This window comes from Leptopilina heterotoma, unplaced genomic scaffold (assembly GCF_015476425.1).
Source record: "Leptopilina heterotoma isolate Lh14 unplaced genomic scaffold, ASM1547642v1 Lhet_19, whole genome shotgun sequence".
In the NCBI taxonomy this organism is placed as follows: Eukaryota; Metazoa; Arthropoda; class Insecta; order Hymenoptera; family Figitidae; genus Leptopilina; species Leptopilina heterotoma.
The window spans coordinates 2,419,587-2,440,940 of record NW_025110908.1 but is presented as its reverse complement, the minus strand read 5'-3'; the positions used below and the strand labels follow the sequence as shown (position 1 = coordinate 2,440,940).

The 21,354-nt window shown below is 21.3% G+C and overlaps 1 protein-coding gene across 1 annotated transcript; it reads right to left on the bottom strand.

The window, feature by feature from the left end:
- Positions 1 to 1,079: 1,079 nt before the first annotated feature.
- Positions 1,080 to 5,730, bottom strand: LOC122500585 (flightin). Its single transcript, XM_043609582.1, has 3 exons — positions 5,606 to 5,730; positions 2,262 to 2,497; positions 1,080 to 1,896 (listed from the first exon to the last, which is right to left on the bottom strand). The coding sequence occupies exons 2-3, from the start codon at positions 2,477 to 2,479 to the stop codon at positions 1,653 to 1,655; spliced, it is 462 nt and encodes a 153-aa protein (XP_043465517.1). The 5' UTR covers positions 2,480 to 2,497; positions 5,606 to 5,730; the 3' UTR covers positions 1,080 to 1,652.
- Between the last annotated feature and the right edge of the window lie 15,624 nt (positions 5,731 to 21,354).

Genomic DNA, 21,354 nt, shown 5'->3' with positions numbered 1-21,354 from the left:
AAAATTCAATTTTAAGAAATATTGGATTATTTAATAAATTATTTATTTTAGTTGTTAAATAATTAAGTTCTCGAAAAATTTTCTAATAAAAATTGTTTAAAAAATGAATTTCACTTAAAATGTAAAATCGAAATTGAATATTAAAATCATTATAGCGTGAATTTTTAGAAATAATTGAAAAATAATAATGATCAAATATTTATTTTAAAAAAATGTTATTGATGTTTTCGAATAATTTTCCAATTAAAGAAATTCGTAAATAAATGTAATAGAACATTTTTTAAAGTTACTAATAATTGTTCGAGTGAATCAAAATATTCTTCAGGGTCAGGGAAAAAGTCAAAATCAGTCAGGAAAAAGTTTGGAAATCAGAGAAAAGTCATAAAAAAAGAAAATTAAATTTTTGTGACAACTGTATTTTGTTTCAAGGGAAAAAATATTCTAAATAGATTTCAAAATCTTTTATTATTTTACAGTAGCAGTATTTATTTTGTAATTTTGAAAAATTTTTATATTTTTTTTTTGTTTTTTCTCATATTATTTTCTATATTACTGTTATTGATAACAATTTTTCAAAATTAATTTTTATAAAAGTTGATTATTCGGATTTGCCAATATTTAATTTTTCCGATATTTTGCAAGAACAGTCCCACTATTTCTCATGAAGAATTTTTGGATCTTATTGCTAAATCTTGAAGAGGAATTCAAAAGGTTTCATATATGAGAAGAAATAAAGTTAAATCTGACACTTTTATTGTAAAAAAAAAGTTCAAAATTTATTACTAAAAATATTGAAACCACTTTTGAAATTCCTTGTTTGTAAATGCAAATCAAAATCCAAAAAAAATATGTTTGCTGTATTAAAAATGCTCGAATTCAGAGACTGTTCTTATAAAATTGTCTTAACATTTTTCAGAAGAGTAATAATAATAATATTTATAATAATAATAATATTAATAATATTAATAATAAATAATAATAATAATAATAATAATAATAATAATAATAATAATAATAATAATAATAATAGATATTAAATTTAATATAATAATAAATATTAATATTACTATTATATTAAAAAATAATAATAATATTAATAATAAAATAATAAGAATGATAATTGTTTTTGATCAGAATCTAGTTTACACAATCATATAGTGACGATCATCATAATTAATTTTTGATGACTAGAAGAAATAAATTTCGAATAATAATATTGGCAAATCGCCGCTCGATGATTTAACGTCGATGCATTTGCCATTGAAAGAAAAAAAAATCGTTCTCTAAGTCGAAGCAGGTGCAACGTTTAACTCAGTTTAATTCAATTATTCTGCTCTCAATTAATCTGTTCGCATTGTTCGATATAAATATTTCAATAATTCCAAATTATATAAGAAAACTTAAAAATTATTTACACCGAAACTACAATTTTCCTTACAATTACATATTTTTGCATAAATAATTTCGCAGTATTTAAGCAGAAATAAATAAATAAATAATTTAAAAGTAAATATAATTGAATTAAAATCAGAATATTCGATAAATGTTAATTTAACAATTATTTGATAATATGAATTGTGATTGAATTAATTTTTCCGTTTTTGTTGCACATTCTTCGATATTGCGGCGATAAGATACTGTTGAAGAGTCTCTCAAAGAATCTTCATGTACTTGAGGCTGTAGTATGCTCGAGTATGATAACTGTAGTGTCTGATGGTGTGTCTCATCTGAGTGATTTCACGCATATCCGCAGATCGCTTGACACTTGGGTTCTTATTATTCAAGTGATACATTCTTATTGCCCTCTCTGCCCATTCCTGAGCTCGTGGCTCCTCACGATAAATTCCCTTGTTTCGTTTATTCATCCAGTCGATTACGTCGTTGTAGTAATTTTGTCTGCAATCACGCAATATTAAGTAAATTTATCATTTTTAATATTTATTTACCTGAATAATTATTTTTTATATTTATTTACTTGAATAATTATATTTTTATAAGTAATTATTAAATTAAATTTTTATTTTACAGCGCTCGAAAACTGTCAGTAAGCTAGGCGACGTAAGAGGGAAAAAAAGTGGTGACGCCGGGGAAAAAAGGCACGCGCAGGCGCGATACACGCCTGCGCGAGCCTTTTTTCCCCGGCGTCACCTAACCTGCAATTTCGAGTGCAATTTTTTATTTTATATGCAAATTCAATAAACGAATTTAAATTAAAAAAAAAAAGATAGAAAAAAAATTGTATGGCATATTTTGAATGATACCTGTAGTCATAGAGGTAGCGGTAATTTAGGAAAAGGGGTCGAACCCAGTGAAGAGTGTAATGAGGGGGATCACATTTTTCTCTGGGTCCAGAGGGAACTACAGGTGCATCAGCTACTGCTCCACCTCCAGCAGCTGCAGTGTCATCTCCTCCACCAACATCCCAAGCTGGAGCTTCTTCATCTCCTCCTATATCCCATGCCGGTGGTTCGTCATCCATTGCTTCACTTTCTTAATTCTAAACAAATGATCTTCTATTAAAATTAAAAATAAAAATAATTTTAATAATTATTCAATTATTAAATAGTTAATAACTATTAAATAATTATTTCTTACTTAAGAATAATTATTAATTCTTATTAAACTTTAGAAGACCGGCAAATTTGCATAGATTTTAGTACTTTTTTATTAAAAAAAAAAGAATTATAAATAAGAAGTCAATTCGATAAAAACATTCGTCAAAATATAATATGTTTATTTATATATAATAATTATATTTAATAATTTAAATTATTTTAAATTATTTAAATTATATTTAATAATAATTCAAATTGTATATCTAATAATTTAAATATTAATTATTAATTTGAATGAAAATTGTTTTTCTACGCGATTGATAAATTATTTATTATAGTATTCTAAAAGCAGATGAAGTTTCGATCAACGATTAAGAAAAAATTTATATTTTTGCCAAGAAAAATAATAAAAATCTTTATTTTTAGAAGTATTGTTTTTGTTTTTGTATTGTTTTTTAAAAATGGTAGATCATGAAACTTTAACCGAAAATTTTTTTTATAGAAAAGCAGACTTCATACTCGATAGTTAATTTTAAAAAAGTAGCAAAAAGCAGCTTTCAAATTAAAAAAAAGTAGCTATCAAAAAATTAAATTTGACGACCAAAAAAACTCGTTTTAAACACTTCACAAAACTGACAAAAATTCCATTTTATTTTATTTTCCTGATCAGACTTTTTCTAATTTTCATCAAAAATATTTACTTCTTTCCTATCCTACTGCGCTAATAAATTATTATCATTCAATTATTATTTATGAAAGAATTTAAATATTCACAAAAATAAATTAATTATTGCAAAGAATCTTATAAACATTTTTAAATAATTGATTTCTTTGACTAATATTATTCAAATTCTAATTTAAATAATGGAATCCTGGAGAAATTTTTATTATTCATAAAAAGAATTGAATTCTTACGAAGATTTTTACAAAAAGTTTTTTAAATAATTGAATTCCTAAAAAGCATTTTATTATTAATGAAAAAAATTGAATATCCAAGAAGAAATTTATTACTTTGAAAAATAATTGAATTCTTGTGATGAATATTGTTATTTATGAAAATAATTGAATTTTGCAAAGAATTTGTTTAATAAAAATGTCTCCAAAATAATTGAATTTTCGCAAATAATTTTGTTATTTATCTTTAATAATTGAATTCTATCGAAGAATTATTTGTGTAAATAATTGAATTCCTGGGAAGAATTTTATTCAAATCTTAATGAATAATTGAATTATTTCAAAAAAATTTCATAAAATTGTGATTTAAAATAATTGATTTCTTTCGAACAATTTTATTGAAATATTTGAAAATAATTGAATTGCTGCGAAAAATACTAATATTTTTTTAAATAATTGAATTCTTTCAAAGAATTTTTTTAAGAACATCTTTTTTTTTAAGAATAATTACATTTTTCGAGCAATTCCTGTAAAATTGAATTACAAATAATTGAAATCGTGGAATAAATTTTATTATTTATGAAAATAATTAAACAGTTGCTAAAAATTTTATTATATAATTTTCAGAAATAATTGAATTCCTGGGAAGAATTTTGTTATTTTTCCAAATAATTGAATTATTCATAAGAATTTTATAAACATTGTTTTGAATTAATTTTTTTTAAATATAATAAATATTGTAAAATTTTTAATCTAAATAATTGAATTCTTATGGAAAACTTTATTTTTGAAAATAATTGAATTGATTTTTTTTGAAAATGCTATTTTAAATTAATTGAATTCGTGTGGAAATTTTATTATTTGGGAAAAATAATTGAATTTTATCAATTTTTTTTTAAATAATTGAATTCTTATGTGAAATTTGATGAAAATACTAGATATTGAAAATTATTGAATTTCGAATATTTTTAAAGAATAATTGAATTTTGAATATTTTTTAAAATAATTGAATTTCGAATATTTTTTTTAAATAATTGAATTTTGAATATTTTTTGAAAATAATGGAATTTTAAATAATTTTGAAAATAATTGAATAGTTTTAAAGAATATGAGTATAATTTTTGAGAATAGTTTTTGGATTTTTAGTATTAGCGAATTTAAAGTAGTGTAAATTCTCAAAAAAAATAAATAAATAAATAATCGCTTTTAGTGGCTGAAATCTAAAAGAAGTACCCAAACAGTAGCAAAACGTAAAAAAGTAGTAAATTATATATTGTAGATTTTAGTAGATGAATGGGAAGCCTGAAAAAGTTTACAATTAATTTTTATTTGAATTAATTGAATCGTATTTACTTCAAATATTGAAATTATTGTTTTAAATAAAATTTAATTCAAATTTAATTTTATTCGAATAAAAATTCTTTGATTCAAGTAAATTTTTATTTGATAATAGAGGAGTAATCTGCTATTTAAATCAAATAATTTGTTTCAGTGTTGAGGTATTAAATTTTGATACTATTCCAATAAAAAAATTAATTTTTCTTTTTTTCGTTCATTTGAACGTTCAGAACTTTTGGACCATATTTATAAATAAAATCCTTCTGTTATGAGAAAGCAATGAATCAATTTTTTTTTTAAATCAACTTTTATGCAAATTAAAAAGAAAATCCATGAAAAAGTTAAAGATAAATCGTCAACTAAATTTCCTTGGCAAATTTTATGAAGAATTATCTAACGAATACACTGAAAATTAGAATTCGTAATCCTTTGATTGATTGAGCATTCCAATGATCCTAAAAGCGTCGGACATGAATTAGAAGCACTGATTCACATTGCTTAGAAAAAGAACTGGCCTGATTGGCACCAATCGAGTTACAACACTCGGAGCAGAAAATTAAAACAGTCACTGAAGAAAAACAAGAAAACATCCACTATACTAAGTAGAAGAAGCTAATTTTCTTACGCAATTGAATGTTTAAAAAAAAAGAAAAAAAAATTTGTTCATCACTTTCTACTTTTAATTTACAAAAGGGGAAAAATTGATCACTTGCACTGCTATTAAAGAACACTTTTTTTTCACTTTAGAATAGACAGACGAGACTTGACAATTAAATTATTTTTTTGTATTGCAAAAAACAATACAAGTGTTGACGAACCTGTTTCGGAAACCCGCTACGATCGAAGCACCTGCACCGACTGATAGTTAAAAAAAAAACACCCTCGTGGTTCTAGTTTCTTGTCACACCCGAGACCCCTTGTCTTGTTTCTTGCTTTTATTTTAGCTTATAACATTTTCCCGACCTTCCCCTGACCTCCCCTGTGAAAATTGTATCGGCACAGAGTAGGGGGCTTCTGGCACAGACATGTCAGTTGGCCTCACTCTTGTGATCACCCCGATGACAACGTCCCTCAATTCTAGCATTAACCGTGAACGACTTTCTTAAAAAAGCATTTTCCAAGTTCAGTACTCCTTTTCTCATTCACTTTTCATTTTCATTTTCATTTTCAATTTCATTTTCAACTTTTATCGCCACTGACATTTGACACAGGAGTAACGCAGGTGCCTTTTCGTGACTGGATGCTTTCTCTTGGGAATTATTCACTACAATGTAGTTGAAGAAATGGAGAATACATGAGAAGTCAAGAAGAAGAAAAATGAAAATATTTTCAAGAAATTTTCAAGATGAATAAAAAAGGTGTTTTCTTATTTTATTTATTGTTATCGGAATGAATTCTACTTGAATTTTTTTTCGAATGAATTTAAATTCATGTTTATTTGAAACACTAGGAGTAAAATTTTACTTGAATCAAATATAATTTTGTTTGAGTTAAATAAAGTTTATTTGTCTCAGAGTCAAAGTAAAAATTTGAACCAAATATAATTTACTTAAATCAAAAAAACTTTCATTTAAACCAAATAAAGTTTAATTTGAACCAAGTAAAATTTATTAGAGGCAAAAATAATTAAATTTGAACCAAGCAAAATTTCATTTAGCAAAGTAAAAATTTTTTTAATCAAATAAAATTTAATTGAACTGAATAAAATCTAATTTGAACCAAGTAAAAATTTTAACCAAAAACCCAAATAAAGTTTAATTTGAACCAAATAAAATTTACTTGAAACAAAAAAACTTTAAATTAAACAAAATAAAGTTTAATTTGAACCATGTAAAATTTACTTGAACCAAAGATAGTTTAATTTGAACCAAGCAAAATTTAATTTAAGCTAAGTAAAATTTTTTTTAATCAAATAAAATTTACTTGAACCAAATGAAATTTAATTTGAACCAAGTAAGATTTAATTTGAACCAAATAAAGTTTAATTAGAATCAAATAAAATTTACCTGAACCAAATAAAATTTACTTGAACCAAATAAAATTTAATTTAAATTTAAACCAAAAAAAATTTAATTTGAAAGGCAAAACACGAATTTATTTATTACTTATTTATTTATGACTTAAAAAAATAATTAAAAAACTGTTCCAACAGAATGAAAATGTAGACCCAAAATTTTTTTTTTTATTTCAGGAAATTATTTTCTTTTGCTTGTTTTTTCGATTGAAATTGAATTTTTTTTTGTTTCGAGAAAATAAAATTTATTTGAAGCAATGATTTAAAATGTAAATTTTAAAAGAATTTGATCCAAAAACAATTTCTTTGTCTCAAAAAATTCTCCTTTTTAAATTGGTGAATTATTTCTTTGACCTTATATCAATGACAAAATTAAATCAATAGATTTGAAGAACAAATTTCTTGGATACAATGAAAATTTGTTTAAATCAAAGAAATTTTCTCCGAAACAAAGAACCTCCTTTTGTTTGAAAGAAAAATTTATTTTAACTGAAGCAAAACGAATAAAAAAAAAATTCATTAAATTAACAAAAAAAATTATTTCTATGTTTCATAATAACGTATTTTTTAAAATAAAACTGTAAAAGAATTTAAACAAAATGAAATTGTACAAACTATTATAATTGATTTTGTTACTTATAACAAACTTTTTGGATATTTTTAATTTAAAACGTTTTTACAGAAAAAAAAGTACTAAAAAATGTACAAAAATATTTTCGTACCATTTGTTCCAAAAAAGCTTGTGCACCTTCAATAAATAAATAAAACAAAAATAAAAAAAAAAATTTTAAAAGGTTTTTATAAATATAAAAATTTGTCACCTCACATAAAAAAATAAAAATGCATAAATATTTCAAAAAAATGATGTAATATGCATTTTTGGTACTTAAAAGAATGTTTAAATTTTTATTCAATATTGAAGCATAAAATACGGACATCAATAAAAATATTACATACAATAAATAATTATAAAATTCTAGTAAAATCTAGCAGACATATGCATCATATTTATAAATATTACAAAATTTTATCAAATATTCACAAGATTACGTTTATATAAAAAAAACCTTCATTTGCTTCGAGTAAAATTTTTATTTATTAAAAATGAAAAAATACATTAAAGCACATTCGTGTTAAAAAAAAGCTCTTTCATTACACTTTTAAAATCGATAATAAAATATTCAGCTATGGAAGTAATAATTGTGTTAAAAGGTAACGGTATTTTTTTTATTAAAATTCTAATTAATTAATTTATTTATATAATAAAAGAAGAATTGTAAAATAAATAAAAATATCAATTATAATTGATATTTTTATTGGAAATAATTTATCTTGATATAATTTTATGTAAAATTTTATACTTGGGTGTTAAATACCGTCAGAAAAGTCACCAGCTCTCGAATGAATCCAATAACAGTCTGAAGGAACAATAATATTTTAATAGGAAGTAATAATACTGCATCTGTCAAATCAAGGTTAATTATTGACGAAAGCGCATAATTTTAATCACGTGAATTAAACATATAATTAATTGTTTATCACTTCGAAGTATGACATCTAATGATTACGTTTCTAATTATGTAGTAAAAACTATTTACTTTTATTTTTACTTTTTAATTTTGTTTTTACTTTTATTTTTACTTCTCAATTTAGTTTTTACTTTTATTTTTTACTTTTATTTTTAATTTTGTTTTTACTTTTATTTTTAATTTTTACTTCTGTTTTTACTTTATTTATTACGTTCCCAAAGATTCGATCGTTTAAATAAACGACCTTTTTTCCTATTTCGTTAAAATTTTAATTTTGTTACAAAATATTTTTTTGTCAATATTAAGAAAATAAATTCCTTTCAATAAATGATAAAGATATTTTATTTTTAATTTTTTTCCAGAATATTTCGAAAATATTTAAATAGAAAGAAAATATTCGTTCGTTTGAAAGTTCAAAACTTCAGGGAAATGAAAATTGTGTTTTAGGAAAAAAAAAAAAAAAAAATGTTTGTACCTAAATTTTGAAAATAATTCCAACAGTATATAAGTCCTCGGGGCAAAATAACGAAAATTTTCGCACGTGAAAATAGAATCGAGAATTAAAGTTTCAATTAAATTAATCAGTGTCTATCAAGAGCAAGGTCACGAGTGGACAAACCGACGCCAAATCTCACCTGTCTCTGTCATGAGTCAGTAGAATTCAAAAGTTCAAAACTTCACATCCACCAACTGTAGTAATAAATTAGCAGACTTAATTAATTAGCCCAAATATCTAAACAACCCAATTATTAATGGCATTCAATTTATTTTAATTCACACTCTCTAAATCTGAACAAGTAAAAATCCACTTCACGTCAAAAGTCTTCCACGCTAGAAAATAAGTGTATAGCTAAAATTTTTTTTTATTATTTTCTACCAAAAGTTTTTCACTTCTGAATAAGTTGAATAACGACAAAAAGACTTTTTTTTATTTTTCTCTATTTATTTACTTGGATTTTTTATTTTTTTATTGATTTTTACTTGGAAAAATCTTTGACTTATAAGTCAAAATATAAAAATACCTATAAGTATTGTTAGTGAATAAAAGTTCACTATAAAGAGAGTGAATTGAATTTTATTTTATTTAATAATATACTTTTTATTTAAAAATTTTTAAATAATATTTTATAATTGACAGAAAATAAATTATTATGTTACTAATAATAAAGAAATAAAAAATAAAATGAAAAATAGAAAGAGCCTAATTAATTTTTGTTTACTAATTAACCTTTCTATATTCGCTATTGGAGTGTAAGAGTAATTAAAATTTCCAATATTGGGAAAATTAAATTTTTGCAATTAAAACAATAAATTTTGATTGAATCGGACGATATTACCAAATTTTGCAGTAATTAATGTGGGACAGTGAAATAACGATAATTCGATAGGTACTTGATTTATAGTAAGTAAACCGTGTCAGAGGTGTCGAAATTTGACTCTAGCACCACTCAAAGCTATTTGACCATGATGCTCTCGAAAATGAGAGCAATCTGTAACAGATAATCTATCAATAGCAATTGGATAAATCATCAAAACGATTATAACATGCTTTGTCAAAATTAATAAATTCAGAGTTAATGTTGAAAAAATTTATTCTAATTTTCTTCTTTTTAATTTTGCGAATTTTCATTTTAAAGGAGTCTTAGAATTGTTTTAAAACTTTATATTGTAATAATATAATAATTTATGTAATTATTTCAAAATTTAATTCATTTTTCATGTTCCTACAAAATCTGAACTTTTTAATTTCTTTATTTTTATTTTATTTAAATTTATTGGTTTTCAAATATTTAAATTTTCTGGGTTGCCATAAATTTTTAATTTTTTTACTCATCGATCTCGATGAAGAATTTTGCTTTTTACCATAATTACTATTAACAAAATTTAACTGGAGTTTAATTATTAAAAACTGTCCTTTTTAAGAAGCAAAAATTTGATTTAAAACTTTAATCTCCCTCAATTATTTTCAAAAATTTCTATAAAACTGTCAAAAATTGAATTATTTTTAGTCGAATAATTGCAAAAAATTCAAATTTAAAAAATTTTTTAATTACTTCTTTATAAATAAAATTCTTAAATTAAATCACCTTTAAAAATAGAATTCAAATATTTTTAATTTAATTTAATATTTATTATTATTATTATTTATTATTATTTATTTAATCTTTAATTTAATTTTTTAATTCAAATATTTAATCACCTTTAAAAATAGAATTAAAATATTTTTAAAATTTATTTTAGGGATGTCGAATTTATAATAAATGCGATTGTATTTAATATTGCAATACAATTTTTTAAAGTTTTATTTCTTTTTAATTTTAAACTAAAACTGTTTAAGAAATTTAATTTTTTCGAGAATATTTCAATAATATTCGATAATTTTTTTATAGAATTTTAGAAAATTTCAATTATTCGAAAAATTTTTGTTTATTTATTTTAAAGAATTCAATTATATTCAATAAAAAAGAATTGAAATTTAAAAAATTATTTTAAAGATTTTTTATTTAAAATTCGATCATATTCAGTAACATTGCAATAAAATTTTTTTCATGTTTAATTTTTTTAGAATTCTACAGTAAAATTCGTTTGAAATATTGAATTATTTTCAGAATATTGAACTAAAACTTTTTAAAAATTCAATTATTTTTAATAAAATTCCACGGAATTTGAATTATTTTAAAATTTTAAAATTATTTCTTCATAAAAATTCAATTATCTTTTAAAAAACAGAAGTGAAATATTTTAGTAGCTCAATTTTTCAGAATATTAAAGAAAATGTTTCGAAACTTCAATTCTTTGAAAAAATTTCAATTGTCATATTTTGTTAAATGTAGTTATTTACAAATTATTAGATTTAAATTTAATGTAAATTCAACTTTTATAAATTTTTAAAAAATGTTTAGAAACTTTAATTTTTGGAAAAAACTTCAATTGTTAAATTTTGTTAAATTCAATTATTTATAAATTATTGGATTTAAATTTCCTGTAAATTCAATTTTTTTTTAATTTCTAATGAAATTTTTCAACAAAAATTAATAATTTTTAATTGAATTGCACAAGATTTCGTTTAATTTGATAATTTTTTAATAAAATTTGCACATTTAAAGTTTGTGGATAATTGTCGATAAAAAATAATCATAGAAATACTATAAAAATAAATAAATAAACATATATATATATTATAAAAGTAAATATTATTTTAATAGAAATAAGAATTTCTTATTCAGTTTGTTTTAAAATTTTCGTCTGTTTTATTGATAAAACAAACATATACATAGTATTTATATTTATAAATTATTTAAATAATAATGTAAATAGTGTAAGAAAAATTAAAATTTTGTATAACTTTAATAAATTATGGAGTTTGTTGAATTTTCTAATTTAGAGATGACAATGATAGTAAAATGTAACGCACACGACACACTATATACGTAGGAGATATTTTTTCACACAAAAATGTCAAGTAAAGGATTTCTTATTCTCTATACAAAGTTTTTTAAAACTAAATATTTCATACGTCCCTATAAAGTTCCAAACACTCAAATGAAGGAAATTTATTTATTTCTTCTTGAAATTCAAATTTTTTTTTGTGGATTTATTTGCGTCACGTATTAAAAAAACTAAATTATAAAGATTCTAAAAGCATAATTTTCTTTTCGCTTTTTTCAGTCATCAATTATTTTTGTGAAAATATTTCCATATTGACAAAAAAATTTCCTTCATTTGAGTGTTCAGAACTTGTGGATGATTATATAATTTATGCTATTTTTGAATGAAAGTAAAATTCTTTTTAAGTAAAAATTATAATCTTCCCTTTATTAGAAATTTATATTCATTACTCGATTAACTTCATTACTCTTTTCAAAGAAGCAAATCTACTTTTGCAATAAAAAAAGAATTTTACTTCATTATACAAAAAACGTATTCTCTTTGGAATAAAAAAAAAACATTTCTTTTGAGCACAAATGAATTCGAAAAATTGTCTAAATTCAGTTCTATGATGAAAATGTCTTTTTATGCTTTATTATGAATTTATGATATTTTTCAATGATGGTAAAATTCTTTCTAATTATAATTATAAATTATAATAACTTTCTCTAATAATTAAAAATTAACACAGTTTTATTTTATTTTTTTTATTCGAACGATCAAATTAAATCTTCTTTTGCAATTAGAAAGAATTTTTTTTCGTTACACAAAAAATGTTCTCTTATAAAATAAAAAAAATTTTTAGCGTGAATTAGAAATTATTTTAAATTTAGTTCTACGATGAAAATAATGTCTTTTTATATATGTTTTTATGATTTATTTATGAATTTAATTTATAGTTAATTTATAGTAAATTAATACGATTCTACAATATTTTATTTATTTAACAATTAAATTTTATTATTTTATTATTGTGATACTCTCTGAATTTGAATTAGTCAAGAATAATTAATTTGATAAGAAAAAGTCAGTCATGGATTCAAATAGTAATATTTAACTCATGAAATAGTTAATAATGACGAATTATTAAATTTATTTATTATTAAATTTATTTATTTGTTAAAATTATTTAAAATTTTTAGTAACTAATTTAATTAGTGAAATTTCAATAATTAAAATATTTTCAATAATTTATTTACTATTAAATTAATTTAAATTAATTTTTTTTTTAAATTAATTTAGTAATAATTATTAGTTATTTTTAATTAATTTGCTGGAGCAAACAGTCAGCCTCGATGAAGCTGATAATTATTTATTTTTAACTAATTCAGATTTAGAGGGAATATAAATAATTGTCTGGAAAATTTGAAACGAATTGTTTTCCAGTCAGCGGTTGTCTGATCAAAAATGTCTTATTCTACTTATGCGATGCGATGGGTGCGCTTAAGTGAAAGCGGACGGATAATGTCAGACACTGCTTGTCTGACTGTTACTCCTTTTTCTACTTAAGGTACAAAATCCCTCTTGGGAAGTTGTCAATATTTAATTGAAAAATCTCTCTTTTCGAAATTGAGTTGAAGAATCGAGTTTCGAATCGAAAAATCTATTTCTAAATTACGTCGAGACAAAAAACATTCTCTCTCTGCAGTCGAATAAATACGAATAAAACAATAAAAAGTGAAACTGACATACATAATTATTTACGAACAATTGACAATTTATTTTTAAAATCTACAACTAATTTTCAAATAATTTTTGTTTTTTTTTGCTCTTTTTTCCATTCCCATATGGGAAGGTATATTAAATTTAAAGAAAAGAATTTTCATATTTTAGAATGAAGTGCTCTTCTTCCTCTTGGCGAATGAGGGATTTGAGAAGGGATTTTCTGCGGTGACATTATCAGCGAATAGGGAATTAATTCGAGACCTCAGAGCCGTGGGTGGTTGCTCTTTCTCGGGAGAATTAACTTTCATCCATTTGACCATTGGCGGTTTATTTGGTTCTGGCTTGTCAGACACGTCGATTGCTGCCAGCTTCCGATTCCTCTCAATTCTCTGCGCCAGTGACATATTCTCAACAACATCCTCCTCCTGATTGTTAAATTTTAGCGAGTGACGTTGGAAAGCACTATCGGCCTGTTCCAAAGTGGTTTTGGCTCTCTCGATCTCTGCATTAAGATCGATCATGTCGAACATTCTGTCCTGGAAACCAAAATTTACTTACACGGCTATGTATAATGTCATTATTCCACACAAATTTACTGCAAAATTGCATTTTTATGTATTTTCAAATTTATATACTGGAAAAATAGATTTCTTTTCAATTTTGTTGTCAATTTATCGAACAGCGTTGCTACAAAATGAATAATTTCAAATTACATGCTTTTTGGGGTCAATATAAAAAATTCATTTCAAAGCTGGAAGAATTTTCCTGACCTGAATACAATTTTTATTTAATTTTTTTATTTAATTTTTTTATTTAATCTTATGAATTTCCTGATTTCCAGACAAAATTTTTACTTTATTTCTGAAACTCTAAAGAATATTCTGATTCACTCGAAAAATTATGAGAAACTCAAAAAAATGTTAAATAATAAATTAATAAAAAATAAATTATTCATAAAGAAAATTAAAAATCAAATAATAATACTAAAATAATTACTGGATGAAATCACTAAATATTATTAAATTCTTCAATTTATTTACAAAAAATAATTGTAAAAATATTCGAAAACATCAATAACTTCATTTTTAAATAAATATTTAATCATTATTATTTTTGCGTAGGAATTAAAATTTTTTCAAAACATTCAAATTCAAACTTTTTTCAAAATTAAAAAAATTTAAGATTGTAAAACATAAAGAAATAGATCACTCCGAGTCTTCGACTCGAAGAAATCGATTTTTTCATGTTTTATAATAATTAAAAATGACCAAGTATTAAAATCATTAATTTATATAATGTAAAAATATTCTTACTGTATTTTTTCAAAATTATTTTCATCATTTCAATTTAAATATTATTTTATAAAATTATTAAAAATATATTAGAAAATAAAAACCAAAAAATGTATAATATAAAATAAAAACTTCAAATAATTTTAAAAAAAAATTTAAATTTTCAACGATTTTAATTTAAAACCTTTTGAAAATTCAATTATCTTTAAAAATGTACGCTATAATGCTTCTAATATTCAATTATTATTTCATTAATTGCAGATTTTAACATTTTCTTAATTATTATCCAAAGATTTTAACTGAAATTAATTTTTGAATCAATTTTTATTAAAAAATTCCAAGAAAATTTAATTATTTAAATTTTGAATATAAAAATAAATGATTTATTAAATAATTAAATATTTCTTAAAATTGAATTTTTATGAAGAATTTTATCAAGATTTTAAAAAAAAAGAATTCTTTCGGCGAATTTAAAAAAAATCTAATAGAATAAATGATATTTTCTATTATTTTATTTAAAATTGTATAAAAAATAATTGAAATTCTGCGATAAGTTTTGTTATTTTTATAAAAATAATTAAATTCTTGCAACGAATTTCATTAAAAATGTTTTCAAAGAATTGAATTCCTGAGAAGAATTTTATTTGTGAAAATAATTGAATTCTGGAGAAAATACTATTATTTATGAAAATAATTAATTTTGTGAGAAGAATTTTATTCAAATTCAAATTTAACTATTTCTAAAAATTCACTCTATAATGCTTTTCTTATTCAATTATAATTAAAAAATTTTAACTGAAATTCATTTTTAAATCAATTTTTATTTGAAAATTCTACGAAAATTAAATTGTTTAAATACAAAAATAAATAATTTATTAAACAATAACTTTTTTTCAAAAATTAATTCTCATGAAGAATTTTATAAACAAATTTTTAAATAATTGAATTCTTTCGTCGAATTTAAAAAAAAATTTTATGAATAATCACTTTTTTCGAGAAATTTGATTAAAATTGTATTAAAAATAGTGTAAATTATGCGATGAATTTTATTATTTACGAAAATAATTGAATCTTTGTAAAAAGTCATGTTATAATTTATGTAAATAATTGAATTCCCGTGAAAAGTTTTACTTTGAAAAATAAATGAATTCTTACGAAGAATTTTATAAAAAATTTGTAAATAATTAAATGTTTGCGTTGAATTCTATGAAAATTTTGATTAAATAATTGAATTCTTTTGGATGATTTTATTAAAATAATAGATCTACTGAAAATCATTCATTTGAGGACAATTATTGAAAATAATTGAATTTTGGAGAAGAATTTTATTATTTATAAAGATAATTGAAATTTTGACGAGAATTATTTTAAAATTTTTGAACATACTTGAATTTTTGCGAAGAATTTTATTACTTTGGAAAATAGTTTAACTTCTGCAATTATTTGTAACTTCTCAAAAGTTCAATTTGTTTAGTGTTTTTAACTTAAATTCTTCTATGAATCCAGTATTTTAAATAAATAATTTAAATACAATTTTTAAAAATATAATTACATTTTTCCTGGAATTCGATTAAAATTGTACTATAATAATAATTGAAATTTTGTGATGAGTTTTATTATTTATGAAAATAATTGAATTATTGCGAAAAAATTTATAGAGAATTTGTAAATAATTGAATTCCTGTGAAAATTTTATAAAAATAGTAGATATTGAAAATCATTGAATTGAGGGAATTTTTTGAAAATAATTGAATTTCGGGAAGGAATAAAAATAATTGAAATTATAGGATGAATTTTATTATTCATGAAAATAATTGAATTCTTAAATAGAATTTTATTATTTTACGAAAATAATTAAAACCTTGTAAAAAATTTTATAATTTATGAAAATAATGGAATTTTTGCGAAGAAATAGGTATATGTAAATAATTGAATTCCTTTGAAAATTTTGTTATGTACTTGGAAATAATAGAATTTTTTTGGAAAATTTCATTAAAAATAGTAAATATTGGAAATCATTGAATTGAAGAAAATTTTTGAAAATAATTGAAATGTTACCAAAAATTTTGATTAAAAATTTTGAACTTTGTAGCAATTCTGTTATTGAATTAAAAATGTAAATGTGAAAAAAAAATTTCAACTCAAGTGAATTACACGTCTCTTTCATCAATTTTATTGAAATTTACTTTGTCGAATTATGGAAAACATTTTATACGTTCGTCTTATTAACATTGATCAATAATTTGAAAATTTTAACAAAATAAATCATAATATGATTTTTAATTTAATAATTTTATTATATGTATAATTTTTTTATAATTATTTATTTATGCCGGATGTTATAGTTACCGTCCACTTATTTTACTTTAACAGTAAACTATTAAAAAAAATTAATTTACATTATTATTTTAGATTTTTCATCTTGATATTTATTTAAATAGACTAAATAAAATAAATTTTTTTTAATTTTAAATTTAATTTACATAATTTTAATAGTTTATCTTTATTTATTTATTTTTCTATTAAAATTTATTTGTTAATATAAAATTTATTTTCCTTAGTATAAAATATTTATAAAATATTAAGATAGAAAGTTGGACCTTTTGAAATATCTACATTACATTTAGTTTACTATTCAAATACTATAAATATCTACAAAATAAAAAAAAAAACATTTAAATGGATAAAAGTTGAAGGATAACGATACAACACTAAGAATAATTTACACAAGAGAAACGTGATATTTTTGTAATTTTTTTTAATTAAAAAAAGAAATAGTAATAGTATTTATTTTTTTTCTTTTAGAAATTTTACAAATCATATACCAAGAGTCTTAAAATTGTTTTTCACGATTCGGAAAAAAATTATTGCGTCTATTTTTTTCAATAAATATAAATGACTCAATAAATTCCGCAAGTTAATAATATTTATATTATTTACAAATGTATTGTATTTTTTATTTTATTCATTACGAAATCATTGGAACAAAAAGCCTCGGAGCATTACGTCGAACATTTAAGCAGAAACAGACTTCTATTCGTTTAGCCTATAAAAAGAGAGAGATCATTTTTAATTCCCCACTTGTATTATTAATTTATTACTATTTATTATTATTACTATTATACACTGATTTTATTATTTTGTTATCAATTTTATTTTCATATAGTTTATAAAAATGTTTTGGTTATTTTATGAGTTTTTTTATATTAATTTTAGTGTCGAAATAAAATTAATGCTCATTTATTATTATTATTATTAATAATTATTAATTTTACTATTATTATTATTATTATTATCATCATTATTACTATTATCATTAATATTTCATACCTGAATGTGTGAACTTGATTTTACCCTTAGTTACGCCGATTATTTCTTTGCCAGAGTCGTTGACTTTTAGCAGGTTTTTAGTAAATTAAATGATACGAAAATTTCTGAAGGTTTATTAAAATTACGAATTATTTATTTCACGATAATCAAGTTTAAAAAATGTAATATTTATTATTTATGGCGATGGTTTATATATTATGATTCACCTTCTTTCTTTAAATCGAAATAAAATAATTGTGTTAAATAATGACGAATAGAAAAAAATAAGAATTTCAAAACTAATTAAAGTAAAAATGTTAAGTATTAAAAAAATGTTGTGAAATGAAAACTAACTTTCTGCATTAAAAGTCATCAAAATATTTTACAAATATATTGTTATCAATAGTTAGCATACATAAAAATGTTTTCCTAATTTTCTTTTGAGGTAATTTAAGAATGATATAAAAACGTCTTAGGGAAAAATTATATTTATGTAAAGTGATTTTTAATTACGATTTTATTGTTGAATTTTAAATTTAACCTGCATATCTCTTCGTTTACGTCTTAGCTCTGCTAAGTCTTCTTCGAAGGCAGCGGCGGCTCGCTCTCTGAAACGACGATGAGTCGCTACATAATCTTCGTCCATATTCTCTTCCGGAATCATTCGACCGCGTCCATCGTAATAGTCGAAATCATCAAACTCACTGTAATTTCCTGCTAAACCTCGTGATCCTGAAACGTTAGTGGATAAGCGAGAGCAGTTAGTGCTTTTTTAATCTTTTTCAATTTAAATTTAAATTTAAATAATCCTAATCTTTTTCTACAGATATAAAATGAAAATAATAACACCAAAACCAGTGTTATTTCTTAACGCAAGAAAATTTAGAAAATCGCTGAAAAAATTAATATTTTGAATAGACAATTTAAAATTAATTAAGTCTTTGAATAAAGTAAAAAAACGTACTATTTAAGAAATATTTTTTAATTAAAATAATTGTTAAATAAGAAAAGAATTAATAAAAATATTTTGTGCAGTTTTAGGCGCATGCAAAAAGGAAATTTCTTTCTTATCTATATCAAAATTACAAGGAGATTAAGGATTTACACACAAAAATACAAAAAATCGATTTATTTCGTAATATTTCATTATTTATTTTATATGAAAAGGAGAATACACTTTATCGATTTTATAAAAGAGTTAGTAATGCTTCCATGAGAAAGCAAAAAGTAAAACACTTTTTCCCATTTTGACATGTTGTATAAAAACACATTTGGAAATATATTCGAACAATTCACAAAATATTCATTCTCTTTTGATTATCTTTTGTTAAAAATGGTTTTCAGGTATGATTATTAGAATTCTTTTTCTTAAATTGCGAGTATTAGACTTGAAATTGAAAGTAAAAGTATATATGAATAGATAAATAAATATAGAAAAATTAATTTAAAGAAATAAAATATCTATTAGTTAAATTCATTTAATATGATCCATTATGTCCTGAACGTTCATATGAAGGGAATTTTTTCGCGTCGATACAAATATTTTCAAAAATTATCCATTTTACCCTTGATATTATTGCAATAAAATTAAAATTTTTAAACATAAATAAATTTCCTTCGTTTGGACATTCAGAACATTAGGGATTAAATTTAATAATAATTATTATAATAATAATTTCAAAATGAATATAATAAATGAAATATTCTAAAAAGATAAATATAAAATAAAATGAAAATATAGTATATTTTCATTTAGAATATTTTTAAATTTATTAAATTACTTAATAGTAATATAAAAATATTTGATAACTTTTAATTTTTTAAATAGAAACGATTTGTTTCGTTATACACTTCAGTGTATAATATAGGGTAACTTTTACTATTTACAAAGTAAAACTCAAACTGTTTGGAATTTTTGACAACTTTTACTACTAATAATTATAACTTTTACTATTATTTTTCAAATTGGTAGAAGAGTGCAGAAATTGCCGAGGACATAGATTTTACTATGAAAGTAGTAAAAGATGCTTTATTCGTTTTTTTCGGTCAATATTAAAGACTATTTAATATTCAACGAAAAAAATAAAATCTCAAAATGAGAAGAAAACTCCGCTCAAAATTACTTTTTCTATTTTATTTTCAATATACGAATATTCATCTATAACAAAAAGAGGATTTTTTTCTATTATATGAAGATATTTCAACTAAAAGATAACTTTTAATCTTTCTTCTTTGACTGAAATTATTCCTCTCGAAATGAACAATTTTTATAATTGTAATTGATGGTCTACTGGCAAAAAATTTTAAGTTATGGTTGCCTTATAAACTATATCTAATTACCACGAATTCTCATACAAAACCTTCAATTTTTTCAAATTTCTGACAATAATTTCTTTTTAAATAACTTAATTCATGAAGAACTATCATAAAATTATTACTGAGAAATTATTTAATGAATAATTTTACTTAAAAATTTTTAAAATTAATTTTATTTCAAAACAGTTGCACTTACAATCTTCATAAAATTTCAATTATCTTTAAAAATAATAAAATTCTTCTCCAAAATCCAACTATTTTCAAAAAATTTAATAAAAATTCTTGGCAAAATTTCAATTATTTTTAATATCTACTATTTTAATAAAATTTTCCTATACAATTCAATTATTTTCAATACAATTCATCTTAAGAACTGAATTATTTTCACAAATAATACATTTTTTTATGGAAATTCAATTATTTAAAAAAAAAATTAATAAAATTCTTCTCAAGAATTCAATTTTTTCAAAAATAAAATTTTTCAAAGGAATTTAATTATTTCAAAAAAATTTAATAAAATTCTTCGTCAGATTTCAAATTATTTTGATGTTTTTAATGAAATTTCTCTGATAGAATTTAATTTTTTTCAAAAAGTTGTAAAAAATTCTGCGAGCAATTTAATTATTAAAAAAAATTTGAATAAAATTCTTCACAAGAAATTAATTTTTGCAAGAATTCAATTATTTTCTTAAAAATAACAAAACTTATCACAGAATTTCAATTATTTTTTTATACAATTTTAAATAAAATAATAGAAAATTGCATTTATTCTACAATTTTTTTCTTATAAATTCGCCGAAAGAATTCTATTATTTTTAAAAATTTTGATAAAATTCTCCATAAAAATTCAATTTTAAGAAATATTCAATTATTTAAAAAATTATTTATTTTTGTATTTAAATAATATTGAATTTTCGTAAGATTTCCTATTGAAAATTGATTTAAAAATGTATTTCAGTTAAAATTTTTGATAACAATTAAGAAAATGTTAAAATGTACAATTAATTTGAATA

Excerpts from the sequence above, each read along its gene's own strand:
- LOC122500585 (XM_043609582.1), bottom strand. The coding sequence starts at position 2,479 with ATGGATGACGAACCACCGGCATGGGATATAGGAGGAGATGAAGAAGCT. Across the intron at positions 1,897-2,261 it reads CGCTACCTCTATGACTACAG|ACAAAATTACTACAACGACG; the intron begins GTATCATTCAAA and ends GCGTGATTGCAG.